Consider the following 14,501-nt stretch of genomic DNA (forward strand, 5'->3'; position numbering starts at 1 on the left):
GCAGACCCTCACACCTCCCATTTCTAGGTTGGAATCGCAGAATAGACAGCGTGTGGGTTACCCTTCATCTGCTTGGTGAGCATGTTTCGGGAGCGGTTGTGGTGTCCCAGCGCTCTTGGTGTGAAGCAGGCTTTACTCGGCTTTGCTGGGAATTTATTCCAAAAGTCAGGAACTGTTACGCTCAAGCATGGAGCTTGTTGTTTCGCTTTGCTAAACAATGCAAACATTGCCCACACACAAAGCATGTGTGGATGTGTTTGGTCTCACTGGCTCTTTTGTGGGTTTATAAAGCTGTGTTCCTGCAGTCATTCCTGTTTTGACTTCAGAAGTTTCCAGTGCAGACTGTTTACGAATTGGATGTGAAAGAGAAAACCAGTTGATTAAAAACAATAATTTATTAATATTGTTAACATTTCCTGAGCATGCTGAGTTAAGGCAAAGCTATATGCATTGGTTGACCAGCCTTATGGCAATTCCTGTGCTTTTTCCCTAAGTGTCTGTCAGTGTGATACCTTGGAACAGGTTATTTCACTTACTGGAATATCTCCACTGACATTAATGGAATTGTTGATTTAGCTGAGAAAAGAGACTCTGGACCTGCATTAATGTGCTACTTTTCAAAAATGCAGTCTCAGAATCATAATGTGAGCTCTAGACAGCCTTTGCATGTGTTTCTGTAAACTTTTGGAAGGATAATATTTCAGAATAGTCTGTATGATTTTGGAAATACAATTTTCAACATTCCCTCAAAAGAAGGCAGAAAATTAGCAGTTTACTGACCGTATGTTACTGATTTTCTTGCCTGGGGGAAAGTTTACTGATCTGAATGGCTCATTTTAACAAAGATGTCTGGGTGTCCCAGCAGTCTCCTGTAATGATTTTAGTTTAAGAAGGAGGAAGAAATATTTTACCTTGGAAAAAGTTCCTTTAGGAAGCAGCAAGACAAATTATGGAAACTTTGTGTGTGTGTGTTATGTGTAAAACCACTCCTTATCCCAAAACGGGGAAATAGACTTTACTTTTACTTGAACAAATAATATGAAAATCATCATATAAGCTACTGTTAACCTTTTTATCTCGAATGTAGTTCAAACTATTTAAATGGCTTTGGTCTTCATGTGGGAATGGAAATTAGCTCTTGGCATAGCGTGCTCTAATTGAAATCAGTTTTGTGGTTTTTAAGTTCCTTCCCTGCTTGACAGATGATATCATTTCCTATGCTTCTTGTAATCCCCTCTGTTTTTCTAAGATTGTATAAAGCTAAGTTGAACTACACATTTTAAAGTAACTATACACCTTTTTCTGACCTACTTAGGACATTGTCCAAAAATCTTCATCAGATATTCACTCTGTATTTGCAGACAATTTTACTTTTTGTTGAGGAATGTTAGTACATTTTTGTTGCCTGAAGTACTGAAGCACATCCAAAGTACAACAAAGATGTATCTTAACTATTAGACACACAAGAAATACAAGATACAGTTTTAACTCTTATAATTGAAGAATTAAGAGTACGAGTGTTTTAAATGTTAGATTGTTTTTAAATCCTTTCTCCCATTGCATGTTTAACTTCTGTTTTGTGGATTCATGTTGCTATAGAAGGCAATACAGTTAAAATAATTATTTTTACCTGAAAACAAAAGTAAAATTCTATTCACATACTTCTGGACTGTAAAAAGTCAAATGATGTTTAAGGGCTTTGTGCAATGGGAAGAATTCAGTGGTTGGCATAACACTTGCTAGCAGCAGACTCTGGTGGGACGTATGATTTCTAATTTTCAGTCCTGAGCATTTCAGATAACACGGTGTAGGTATCCAGTGCTCCGTCACAACCTACTGAAATGCTGATCTGACCATAATCCTATCTGGAGATGAGCCTTTCATGTGGTTCCCGTTAAGAGGGAAATCATTTCCTGGCTGCTTACTGGAGTGCCCTGGTTCACAGCTGTATGAGACAGCAGGACCTGTAAGGAGGATTTCACTTGTTTGGGAGGTCTGCCTGCTTCTCTATGCCTGATGAAGAGACTGCTTAAAAAATGTATTTGTCCTTATTTTATTAGACTTTTTATTTTTTATTTTTTAGACTTATATGCTTTGCTGGCATGGGACTTCAGGTGTATATTAAGTAGTATAAATAGTAGGGCTGCGGCTGAGGAGAGCAAGCTGCTGCTCTCTTGTTTCTTCTGCTTGCAAGGAAAGGTGGTCCACAGCCCCAAACACAGCAGCCAGCAGCAGGTTTATGTGGAAGTGGGGTGCAAGAAAAGCCCTACCTGGACAGATCTGCTTCTGGTGTTTCATGTGTCTGTAGAACCAGGCTGTCTTCTGAAGCTTCCTTATATGCTTCCCTTTAATACTTCCATCCTCCATTGCTTGGATGATAAGACTCCCTTTCTTCTTAGTTGTAACTACCAGAAGTTTACTTCTTTTACTGATGGGCTTTTCTCAGCATGGCAAACTAGGAGACAAATTCTGTGGATTTATGCTGATATGAAATGATGTTGACTTCAGTGAATAAGGGTGGTATCAAATTCTTGCACCTATTTTCCTGTCCTATATTCCTTATAAACTGTAAATCAATACTGTTTTCTTATTACCACTTTAAGTATCTGATCTAAAATACACATCCTTGGTTTCTAATACTCTTCTAGTTCATAGAATCAATTCCTAAATATAAAAAAATCTCTTAGCAGGTAGTTAAATGTTTCTGACTGGTTTGATTTAACTGAGGAGAATCTTTTCTCTTTCCAGTACAACACTGTAACATCCGATGCATGAATGGAGGTAGCTGCAGTGACGACCATTGCCTCTGTCAGAAGGGATATACAGGAACACACTGTGGACAGTGTAAGTACCCTATTATTAAAGTAGATACTGGGTACACTTAAGTAATTCTTGGGTGTGTGGATCAGGCACCCTTTAGCACTAAATTTCAACTTAGGTTGAGCTTGGTTTTGATCAGGTGCAGTGGAATTTTACAGGAAAACACATGACTTTGTAATGAATGCTGAGTGAATTCTTTCTGATCAGGACTATTAAAATAAACATCACATGAATTCATAATAATTGGATACAACTTGATCCTGTGGTTCTCACACTACCATAATTCCCATTGACCTCAGGGCTTTCCACTCACTAGAGCAGTAGGCATATATTTAGAATTTACATGGGATTCAGTTTCCATCTTACAGACAGTATTAAGCTTTTTAATACAAAGCCTTGTTTAATTTCAGGGGTTTGCTTCAGACTTAGCATACTGTATAGGAATTTTGCTCATTTTGATGTTGTCTCATTAGAGTTGATTGACATATTTTTGATTTCCTCTATCAATCCTGAGCCAACAGCATTCCTGGATCCGCTGCTTGAAGTCTCTCCCAGACTGAGTCTGGTGGTCTCTTGCTCTGCTTGGCTGGAATGCTGTGAAGTAACTCAAATAAGGATGTAGACACTGCTTTTAACCAGGGCTGTCATATTGCTATCTAGTGAACTATTGGTCTGACAAAGAAAATGTGTTTAGCTCATTTAATGAAAACCTTTTGTGCTCTGTCAAAATCAATGGCACGCTTTACATGAACTTCAGTGGGACCAGGAATTTACCCTAATAATCTGGAAAAGGATCATGTGGTGAAAGGATTAAGAACTGTATTTCTGCCTTTTCTGTGAAATAATAAGTGGATAAAGAAGGATAAATGGAAACCTTTCTACTGAAATGAATGTGAAATGGAACAAAGAATAACATTACTCAATGAGCATAAAAAATGTATTTAAAAACCTCTCTCATGTAAATGTTATATTTTATGATTATTTTTGAAAGCAACTTCTTTTGGAGTTCGTTATGAGGAAAACTGGGTTCTGACTCTATTGGCAGCATCATAGAGGGAAAGTATATCTTGGAATAATGTAGTCAAAATAGATATTGATTACATTTTGCTGTTCTAGTTGATATTGTGAATTATTTAACATCAGCAAACAGCCTTTTAATGCTGCATTGTTCCTCTTTTGTGGCAGAAGAACATAAATTTTTTAATTTGCTTCAAAGTAGGGAAAAAATTGAAGATTTAGAGATGATTTTTTTTCCTGTACCTTATGTCTGCAGTCTCTACCATGTCAGTGTTGCTTTGTTGAAAGTTTGAAAGAGATGTTATTTTGGAGTTATGGAATTGTCTAGGCATCCCAAAGAGAAAGGCTTTGAGAGGTCAGAGAAGCTGTGACTGTTAACTGTGTTTATATTTTACTCCCTTGAAAAGATGAGCTCATAACACTAATGAGGCCAGGAAATGGGAAAAGATCATAAGTAGATTCTGGAAAACAAAGTATCCTGTTCTGTTTACCATTTTTACCATTTTACTAAGTTTACCTGAGCTTTTTAAGTACAAACCTTCATATCTTCCTGGAAATAGCTCAATAAAGATTACTTTTATCTTCCCTCTGATACAGCTGTCTGTGAAAATGGATGTCTAAATGGAGGGAGATGTGTGGCTCCAAACCGATGTGCTTGCACATATGGCTTTACTGGACCCCAGTGTGAAAGAGGTATGTGCCCTAAAATAGTGGTAAAAAAATTGGATGTTCCAACTTGTTAATAGTAACTAAAAATATTTAAATAGTAATATAAAATATTTAAATAGTAGTATTTTATTGCTCTCTCTAAATAAGGTAAAATAGAATTCATGTTCTTGTAGATAAAGAAGCTTTACTGAAAACTCCAGTCTAAGAAGGCTGTGGAGATATTAGTTATGGAATAACAGGAATTAAAATGGTAACGACATTCCTTAACATTTCCTAAACAGCTCATTTTCTTTAATGAGAAAAAAAACTTTAGAATAGCATTTAAAACATTCAGTGATTTATATATATATCACAAGTGTTGATTGGAATGATTTTAATGGTTAGTTCTTCAGCTCACAGTACGTTTACCAAATGTAGTTTTCTTTTCCAGAGAAAAAAATTCTCATTTATTTACTATTTATTTAACTGTAGGGTTGTTGAGCCCTTACCTTTTCTAATCTATAGTTGAACTGATTTGATTTGGTTTTTTAGTCTCAAGACTGAAAATGAATTTTAAGTAGCATTTTTAGCAATATGTGAGCTTCATGAGGATAGAGGCCAGAATGAAACACACATGCAATTGATTTAGGTCTCTCTTTTGTTTGCTTTTTTGCTATGAAAATATTCCAATGGAGGAAGTGTCAAAAAAATATTGATAAGTGTTTTTGCTTAAACTTCAGTTTCTGGGTCATCAGAAGAGCTCTTTGTATACCTGGTACATTTGCTTACCAGTGATAAGCAGCATCTTGCCTTTGTCATTGGCATGTTTGGTTTTGGCACAATTTATTAAATCCTTTTTCCCATTTTGTACAGATATATTGTTATTATTTTAGATTTTATTCATATATCCATAGTGCTAAGCACAGCTGTTTCTAGATGAAAACACAGCTATACCACTCTCTGATATGGTGTATGGATTTTTTCAGGGTTATTATACCAATTTAACAGTTCTTTTGAAAGACATGTAGTGAATAATGTTTAGGTATAATCCTGTTGAATTTTGTAGTATTAAAAATAAAACATTTTCATTTGCTAGAGCTATATATTTATTTGTTTAGTTGGAGATTCATGCGTACTTCTCATGCAATAGGTTGTGTTACATATATATGAACATGGACAGAATGGACATTAATATCCTGATTTGGGCCTTGCACATCAGGGATGTGCTTAGCACATGAATTTTGGTCAGTGAGTGTATTGGATAATCACTGCTGTTGGTGCTGCATCTGGAGTAATGGTTGGGTTTTTCATATGGGCAGCATAGGTTGATGAGGGCAGAACAACAAATCTTAGGGGACCAAAGCTTTTAGTTCAGTGCTAGAGCAGATGATAAGATGAATCTGGTATTTTCCGTACTCCCTAAAGCAGATAAAATTGGCACTGTGTGAAGTCTTTCTGGTTGTCCACTCAGATATTGTAAAAGTAGTTCCAACTGATGGTGAAGTTTTACTTCAGAGTAGTTCTGTTCTGAATCTTGGGATCTCACTTCTGGAGAGGAGTGAGGGGAATGGAAAATTAAGTTTAAAGTCTTAAGTTTGAAGAGAAGGCTTTATAGGTAAAGAATGTACTGAGTACTACTGCAAAAGCTTTGAATTTCAAACAGTGACTGTTCTCCATGGGTGAAAGGTTTGAGCCTTTAGTCCAATGAGGAGACGTAAAGTGTAAGTTCAGAAGATTGTTCAGTCCTGATTTTATGTTGCCTGATCTGGGGCCAGTTTGACTCCACCTCGTTGGGGCAACAAGTTTCAGGGCTGAAGCCTGATAACAGGTTCAGTCCTGTCCCTCAGGTCTCCTGTCTTGTGTTGGGTGGAGTGGGAAACTGGTGACATACACCCATTTGAGCCAAATCATGCTGTTATGAAATCCCGTGCATGTTACTGAGCAGAATTGAGGTGGCAATTTGTAACTTATATGCCTCGTCCATAAGCAGTTTTTACTTAGAACATGTGTTTGATTCTGTAGTTATCAGTAAAAGAGAAAACAGACGTTAATGAACTATAGTATTTCTGGCTAATGCTCAGTGCAGTACTGAGCCAAATGACAGTCATATCTTCCTAGAAAACCTCTGAAATTTGGCTTCTCTCACAAAGATTTCCTGCAGCCTCTTTACCTAGCTGAGCTAATATATTCCCCTCCTCTAACAAGGGTGTGGTGGGTTTTGGTCCCAGAATCACATTATGCCATCAGAAAAACTTTTTCTGAAGATAACTTTTCAAGTGTAAGCTAATGTTGGTCTTAGTCAGAATAACTTGCATTGTTCAGCCCATGCACCTGTGTAGTCATTAGGGAGTCGTCTGGCTGCAGATAATTTTACACATCTGTCAGCTAAGTAAGAGGTCCATATTTTGAATCTAGCTTTGGAAAGCTATGTGGATTTGTGACACTCCCTAGTGGGCTTCTGATGTATATGTGGATGTTATCCAATAAATTGACAATATTCATGCCTTGTAGAGTAAAACTGTCTTTATTAGAAAGGAAAAAAAAAAGGGGTGAGAGGAGAGAGAAATCAAAACAAACCCAAAGCATCTCTATGGATGGAGGGGATGGGGGAGAAAATTACTCAAGAGAAATAGTTTCTTAAACTATCCTATGTCTGGGGAACCAGGAGGGGCAGATTATTTGGAAAACACCACTTCTGGATATAAATGTAATGGGAAGTGATACAGTTTTGTGGCATGCACATTCTCCATCTGTTTGGCTGTGGTTTGACTTCTAGGTTATGCCATGCCACAAGCTAACAGTAGTGTAAGTAATTTACTGCTGTGTATCACACAGTGCTTTTCTCTACAAGCATCAACTAACAGTAACAGTCACAGAGTGTTTGTGGCACGTATGTCACAGACCAAAGACGATTCCAGCCTTTGCTGCATATGTCATAGCTTAGAACTGTTTTGAATAAAACAAATGTCGAGGCAACCAAATTCATGGGGGTTACTCCAATAATCTGATATGAAAAACAATTAAAATGTTGCAGGTGGTTGTAGCTAAGGTAGAGCCAGTTTCTTACATCCAGAGACAAGTTGTGTGGTTTTGTCTACTGGTTTAAGTCGTTTTTCCATACTTTTGGACCATATTTATAGTACAGATTAGCCTGATTGGTATTACCTCAGTAAAAACTGACCATATGATTGTCAATGATGATCTACAACACTTCTGTGTCGCTTCAAATACATGCACAATGAAAGGGCTTTATCTGGTGAAAAACCTGCTGCTTTCACAGTGTAGCAAACTCCATCAAAATTGTGGCACAAGTATTTTCATGTATGTATTCAGTCATTCTTTGACAGGGCAGCAGTTGGCCTTGGACAGTTTTTGCACGCAAATTGCTTTTTGTGTGTCTTAGGAGTTTTAATAATGATATAAAACACTATAAACATGAGCAAAAAGAATTTTTAGGTTTATTATTGTGACTGGAGCTCCTCTTTATGTTCTGGGAGTGTGTACCATGTCACTATTTTATATAAGCTTCATCAGAGCTGGATTGGTTACTGTAGCATGATCAGAAGTGGTACATGTATCATTAGCTCCTAAACTGTTGTGCAGGGTGTTTGGCACCTTTTCGAGCAGGGAAAGCCTCCTGGGCCTGCTGTCAGGTATATGCAGGTGTGTCATAAGTAGAACATACCTGGCTTTTCTGTGGGATCATGTTCATCAGAAAGGTGAGCTTGACATGAGCTAAACCATAAAAGTGCAGTGGGGTTAGAAATGCCTCTTACAGCAATTTAAGACACATTTAAATTACATAGTCCAGAAAGGAAAATATTTCATGGATATTGGCTCAGTTAAAATTTGAACTTTAAGGATTCCTTCTGGAAGGTGCTGAGTTCTCTGGCTGTGATCCAGTGATGGGCTTTGACATGCATTTAAATTCAAACCTGAGATGTCAATATGCCTAAAATTACACGACTGCTTAAAGGCCTTGCTGGATTTTGGCCCAAGTTTTCAGAGTCAGTTAACATCTGAGAGGTGCACTCAGCTTTTAGCATATCATTTGGCCATATAGTTAATGAAAAGAAATCCCAGGGAACAGAAAATTCATGTGCAAGCAAAGCAAAATTTCTATTGGTTAATAACTGGATGCCAACTTTGCGCCCTTTGACTAATGCTGAATGACTTTAGTGAAATACAGATTCTGCCGTTCCTTTTAGAGTTGATGAAGGGATTGAGATCACACACTCAGCTTATGGTCCCCTGAGGATGATTCAGAACATTGACAGCTCTATTTATTGTCTGTAAAATAGCCTAGGGGATTTAGCTGGCTGTATGAGATGCCCACATTTGGGTCATGTGAAAACATCCCTATGTCATGGACTTAAGAAAGTCCAGAGGAAGAAGTGACGTTAGGAGCTCGGAGAGATCAGACATGCTTATCAGATTTGGTAGAACTGTGTCCTCCAAACTTGTGCATAAAAGCTTTCTTGACTCTTTGAATCTGTTTCTCTTTGGAGATGATTATACTTTAAGAGGGTGAATTCTATATAATATAAAATTGCACATTGTTGTTATCCATGTATTGCAAAAATGCAGTGAAATGTGTTTTTTTTTTTTTTTCCCCCCCCGTCTGGATCCATTTAGAGGAACACAGTGGAAGCTTAGAATGTGTTACAGCCCTGTTTGTTTATTTGAATGCTTGTGACAACATCAGGGGCTCAATCCTGCTGCATTTTGGAGTTTTGCCACGTGCTTCACATAGGAGCAGAATTGGGCCTGATGTAGTTCACATATTAAAAATGTACCACGTGTGTTTTGTTTTTTTCTGAAGTCAGAATATGAACAAATGATTACTTTTTCTTCAAACAAAGTTGTTTCTGTACTGCTCTCTTCATGGCAGGAATTTTTGCATAATTTTTAATTATATTTGGCCATTATTGAAAGTTCCCAGAATTAATGCCATATGTAAAAATATCTTTCCCAGATCCTCTCTATGAAAGTGCAGCCCCTGAAAGTGGCCTAGAGTAACGTAGTGCTGTGTGTATTTTTTCCTTTCTAAATACTACAGCGGGTAGAATGTTTTCCCAAAGAGGACACTGCACCCCTAAGTGTGCCCCGTCTCTGGTATTTAGTCTAAATGGAAAGTAAATAACAAAGTGTAGATAGCAGTAAAAGTATGTTCCCAAAGCCTTATGTTGCATTTAAAGTAGTATTGCAGCATATGGTAGCTGGCAAAGATTTGAATAAACTTGATTTCTGTAGCTGTCTTCCAAGAAACACATCTGTTGACATAGACGTGTAGTTTCTGCAGCCCAGTAACATGAATGCATGTCCAGTGTTATATCAGGAAACAAAAGGATGGCTAAGCTTGAAGGCCTGAAATAAGGACTCTTGCACACCATTTTTGCCCTGAAAAATTGTGAAAAATGGCTTCAGGCTGAAGATAAATGTGTTCAGAGAGTGATGTTTTACTGTCCTGAAAACAGTTACAAGATATGTTGATGTCTTTCACTTTTAAAACAAAAAATTCAGTATCAGTGTCTTGGATTATCTTCTGTATAGAAGAAGATGAGATAAATGCATGAGGAGTTCTATAATTTTTAAAATTGAAGCTGTAGCTTAATGGTGGAGAAGCCAGACTGTGCAGAATAGCTGTGTGTGATTAAAGTTGGTTTATATATTTAGCAATATGATCAATAGATGTCCGGATCAAAATCAGTGTTGAGCTCAGTCTTTTACTTAATGCCAAAAAGCATCTTTAGGATCTTGTGTACATGAAGTCTTTTATCCATTGTTCTGTTCCTTGCAGATACACCCAATAACCAGTCCTGTGTTGATTGCTCTATGCTTTATGCAACTCAAAACATCACATAGCAAGTTTTAAAATGTTTCTTCAGATAAATGCTTAAAGCTTAATCAAGATCAATAAATGATTCAGTACATATGGGTTTAGGTCTCTTGTGAGATGTGAGGGCTCCAACTTTGGTACACAAAGCCGAACACTTACATTTTGTTCCAAATCGAGTTTTGATTTCAGTCAAATTCAAATCCAAAGTTTTCATTCAACTATTTGGCAGTCCTTTCTGTATTTCCATGCCTTCTTGATTGGCTGCTAAGGGCACTGACCTTTAGATGTGCAGTAAGGTGTTATTTGGACTTGGTTTTGTTTTGATTTTGGTTATAGCAGTGGAGATGCAAACAAATTTAATCACAAATTGAGGAGCCTGTATTTTGGTATAAATTATGACACAAATGAGAATGAAATAGTTGCATTGTTCTAATCTGTAAGATTTTGTACTTCTGTATCGGATGTTGAAGAGACTCACATGAGAATCACAGAGATCATTTTCCTGGTACCACAGCTTTGTTGCAGAACCTGATGCCTCCCCCCAGGTGCACTGGCAACCTGTGACACAGGTTTGCTGTGCCAGCAGCTCAGTTCTACTTCCCTTGCAGACAAGGGCTGAATCTTGCACTGGGTTTGCTTGCTCATGGTACTTACGATCTGCCTTATGATATCTTCTTAAGAAATGATGAGTGGAGGCCTGGGCTTTCATCGAGAGGTTTTGTTGAAGTTGTATACACAAAGAGATGTCTATGTTTGTTTGGTTATGGGATGTTACATTAATACAGATATCACTTTCATATACACAGTGCAGGCAGTTGAAAGATACAATTTCCCTGAATGGCCTGGCAGTGCCAGATCTGTGCTCTGTGGAGCTCCAAGGATAAAAGGGAAGAATCTGTCTGATGTGTTGTATCATGAGAGTCAAGATATTTTTGTGTGTGCAGAAAGAGTGAGTCAGCCTTTTTTGGTTTTGGTTGCCGGTGCAAGCATGGTGTTGCATCTGTGGCCTTTGGAATGAGCGTCTTCAAGCTGTTTGTGCTCTGTTAGTGCCATTATGACAGGCCCGTGTCTCTAATTTCTGCCATCTCCTGATTCCTGGGTCATTACAAAACTTGTAGAACATAAAATAGCACAGCACAACTAATTTCTTGTGGAGCTTTACATAGAAAAGGTGCTTTTAAAATGGTAACTCCTGGAGTTGCTTATAGTACAGGAGAATGAGTAAATGCAGCTGAGAACTTACCTAACAGGGCCCACTTAGCCATTTATGGGAAAATTGTTCCTTCTTCTCTGGGCTGCAATGTACCTTGATAGAAGGCACAGCTACCTGAAATTCCTCCACTTGTTACAGTGAAAACAAATTTTTCCTTTTGAATCACCCTGAAATTTTAAATTAATATTTTCCATTCCTACCTGTTTTAATTATTGAGCTGGTAAGCTGAAAATATGTTACAGTTGCACGAGGAAAACTCAAAAATCAGAATGTATAATGCCTCAGTCAAGTTTGTGGTTTTTTTAGAGTATTTGTTTTTTTTTAAAGTTATCTAAACCTTTCATGATGATCAGCTCTAGCAAAGAGAAGAGAACCTCTTTTAAAACATCATAGATTATACCTAATGCAAGGATAAACTGACAGGCATTTCCAAGTAAAACAGTTCTTTTATGTAGGTCAACTGCAAACTGCTACTGAAAATGCATGTGAAGCAGAGGTGCTCAGCGTGGTCAGTGCCACTGTTTTGTCAGATGTAAGTTTCCTTGAAACATACTTGCAACAGAGTTGATGAAATCAATGTAAAAAATAAGCTTTTCTCAAGTAAACTGTTACATTTAGAAAGAGATGTGTATCCTTTCTCGGTGTAAGAGTTGCAAAACGTTGTAGGAAGCAGCTACCTAAGGGCAGAGAGTAAGGACAGTCATATTCAAGCTTCCAGTTGCCCTTGAGAAGTTCAGGAGTAATGACTGAGTGGTTTTTATATTTTTTGTCAGTGACAGCTTGTACGGTTTGGCACTCCAGAGAAACGCTGTAGGAAAAGAAAAGAGGCCTAAATAAGGTCTGAAAGGAAAGGAGCCCTAAGAGAAATATCGCTCTCCAAATTCTACTCTGCTGTAAAACAGAGCCTCGCTTTCCACTCCTTTTCCAGCAGAAACTCCTTTTGGAAAAGGTGGAATTTCCTTATGTAAAGAAACGAAGATTCAGTATTTCTCTTTGTAGGAAGATGTGCAAAGGCAAGGGATAAGTAATTAAAAAAGGCATAGAAGGTATTTAAAAGTGCCTCTCTATGTGTGCACTCATATATACATGAGTGGGTTTATATTTTAAGAAAATATAAAACCTTGTAAGCACCTCATTTTTGATGGGTATCTTCTACATTTACTGTGTGTCTATTGCAGGTATTACTCTGACTAAGCTAGCACAGGTAGGTTAAGGTAACTGCAGTCTGCTGTGCCATAGTCGTAATTTCTTTTCATGGTGATGTAATTCACATTACAGGTCCCATTCCAAATGGGTGGCCTCTGCACCGTTTTCCTTGATCCTGAATGTTTAACTAACCTTATGTCTGTATTTTTAAAAAGTATTTAACTCAAGTAAGCCTGGCTTACCAGATGATCTTGGTCATGTTTTATAATGGCCCTGTCCTCATCATTTATGTTTTTTGCAAAGTTTACCCAGTGATTGCCAGGAGTTTCAGTGCTGTCCTTATTTTCTCCTCACTCCTTGGGATGAATGGTCTGCTGTGACCTTGTAATGCTTTTTGTTCCAACACAGAGGTGCTGACAGTCATAGGGAAACAGGAGCTTAGCAGAAGCCTATATGTTTGTAGTTCTTGCCTCCTTGGGGAAGTGGTGGCTGATGCTTTCATCCTGCACCACTACGCACAGCATGGGACAAAGCCTCTGTTCACTGTGCTGGAGCAGAAAGGTCTTTGCTGACATTGCAGCAGGTGTGATAAAGTCAGTGGTATTTTATTACTTACAATTTTCTTGTTTCTATATGTACATAAGTCTCTTGGTGCTCTTTGGTCTCAAGACTAAACCACCAGCTTTTGCTGTAAGTCGTTTTACATCAGTCCCACTGCTTATGATGGCTTCATTGAATCTATTGATAGATGAGTTTTCAGCAAGGCTGGGAAAATCAGTTTATCTCCAGCAAAGCTAGCACACTAAAATGCATGTCTACTATTTTGTGGAGTGACTCCTACCAATCAGAGAATGTATCTATTTATTTATTTTTAAATAGAGCCATAAGAATTACAGGAGAGAGAGGATAATTTCTAACAGTATTTCAGCTTACAGAATTGCTCAGGGTGGAAAGGACCTCTTGAGATCATGTGGTCCAACTACCCTATTCAGGCAGGGTCGGCTAGAGCAGGTTGCCCGGTACTATGTCCAGCCACCCTGTGGAAAGTGTATTAAAATATGTATTAGTCTGTGATTTGTAACACTTCCAGCTGTATCATTCAGACTTGTTGGGCATTTAAGGAAGATCCAGTGCTAACACTGTCAGAACATTCATAATCCTGGATGTTTTGTGTCTTTTTCTTAATTGCATCTTACTATAGAATCATAGAATAGTTGGGTTGGAAAGGACCTTAAGATCATGCAGTTCCAAGCCCCCTGTCATGGGCAGGGACACCTCACACTAAACCATGCCACCCAAGGCTCTGTCCATCCTGGCCTTGAAGTAGAGGGTGTTTGTCCTGTGGTAGCAAGTGATTGAGTGCTGTGAAATGAAAGCATGTTTTATGCTGGTAATTTCTAGTGTACTTGACCCATAAAATTCTAAAAATCAAAAACATATTTAAATACATTTAAATATTCTTAATTTTAAATTTAGAATTTTATTTAAATATATTTAAAATTATTTAAATATTCTATATATTTATATATAAATGTTTAACATTTAATTTTATATTTATAATTTTGTTTAAATATATTTAAATATATTTAAATGCAAATAATTTAATATAGTTAAATAAATATAAATATATATACAAATATATTTAAAAATATAAAATCAACTGACAAAATTACAGTGGTTCTTTGGGTGTGGGATACAGAAGGTGTTACTGCCTGGTAACACTAGTAACTAGTGTTAGTAGTAGCTACAGGCTCAGTGTCAGGGGAATTCTGCTATTTGCACTTGACACTGGCTGTGCTTACTTGCTTATCACTTAAA

The 14,501-nt window shown here is 37.5% G+C and overlaps 1 protein-coding gene across 4 annotated transcripts in view; it reads left to right on the forward strand.

The window, feature by feature from the left end:
- Positions 1 to 14,501, forward strand: part of FBN1 (fibrillin 1) — a 151,639-nt gene that overhangs the window by 20,153 nt on the left and 116,985 nt on the right. For all 4 annotated transcript variants that reach the window (XM_061347354.1, XM_061347351.1, XM_061347352.1 and 1 more), the window contains exons 5-6: positions 2,749 to 2,844; positions 4,435 to 4,530. In XM_061347354.1, the coding sequence (XP_061203338.1) occupies positions 2,749 to 2,844; positions 4,435 to 4,530 (192 nt within the window). The remainder of the gene's footprint in view (positions 1 to 2,748; positions 2,845 to 4,434; positions 4,531 to 14,501) is intronic.

The sequence above is a fragment of the Neopsephotus bourkii genome, unplaced genomic scaffold, assembly GCF_033783945.1.
Source record: "Neopsephotus bourkii isolate Nb327-2 ecotype Australia unplaced genomic scaffold, CSIRO-AGI_Nbou_v1 NB_318, whole genome shotgun sequence".
In the NCBI taxonomy this organism is placed as follows: Eukaryota; Metazoa; Chordata; class Aves; order Psittaciformes; family Psittacidae; genus Neopsephotus; species Neopsephotus bourkii.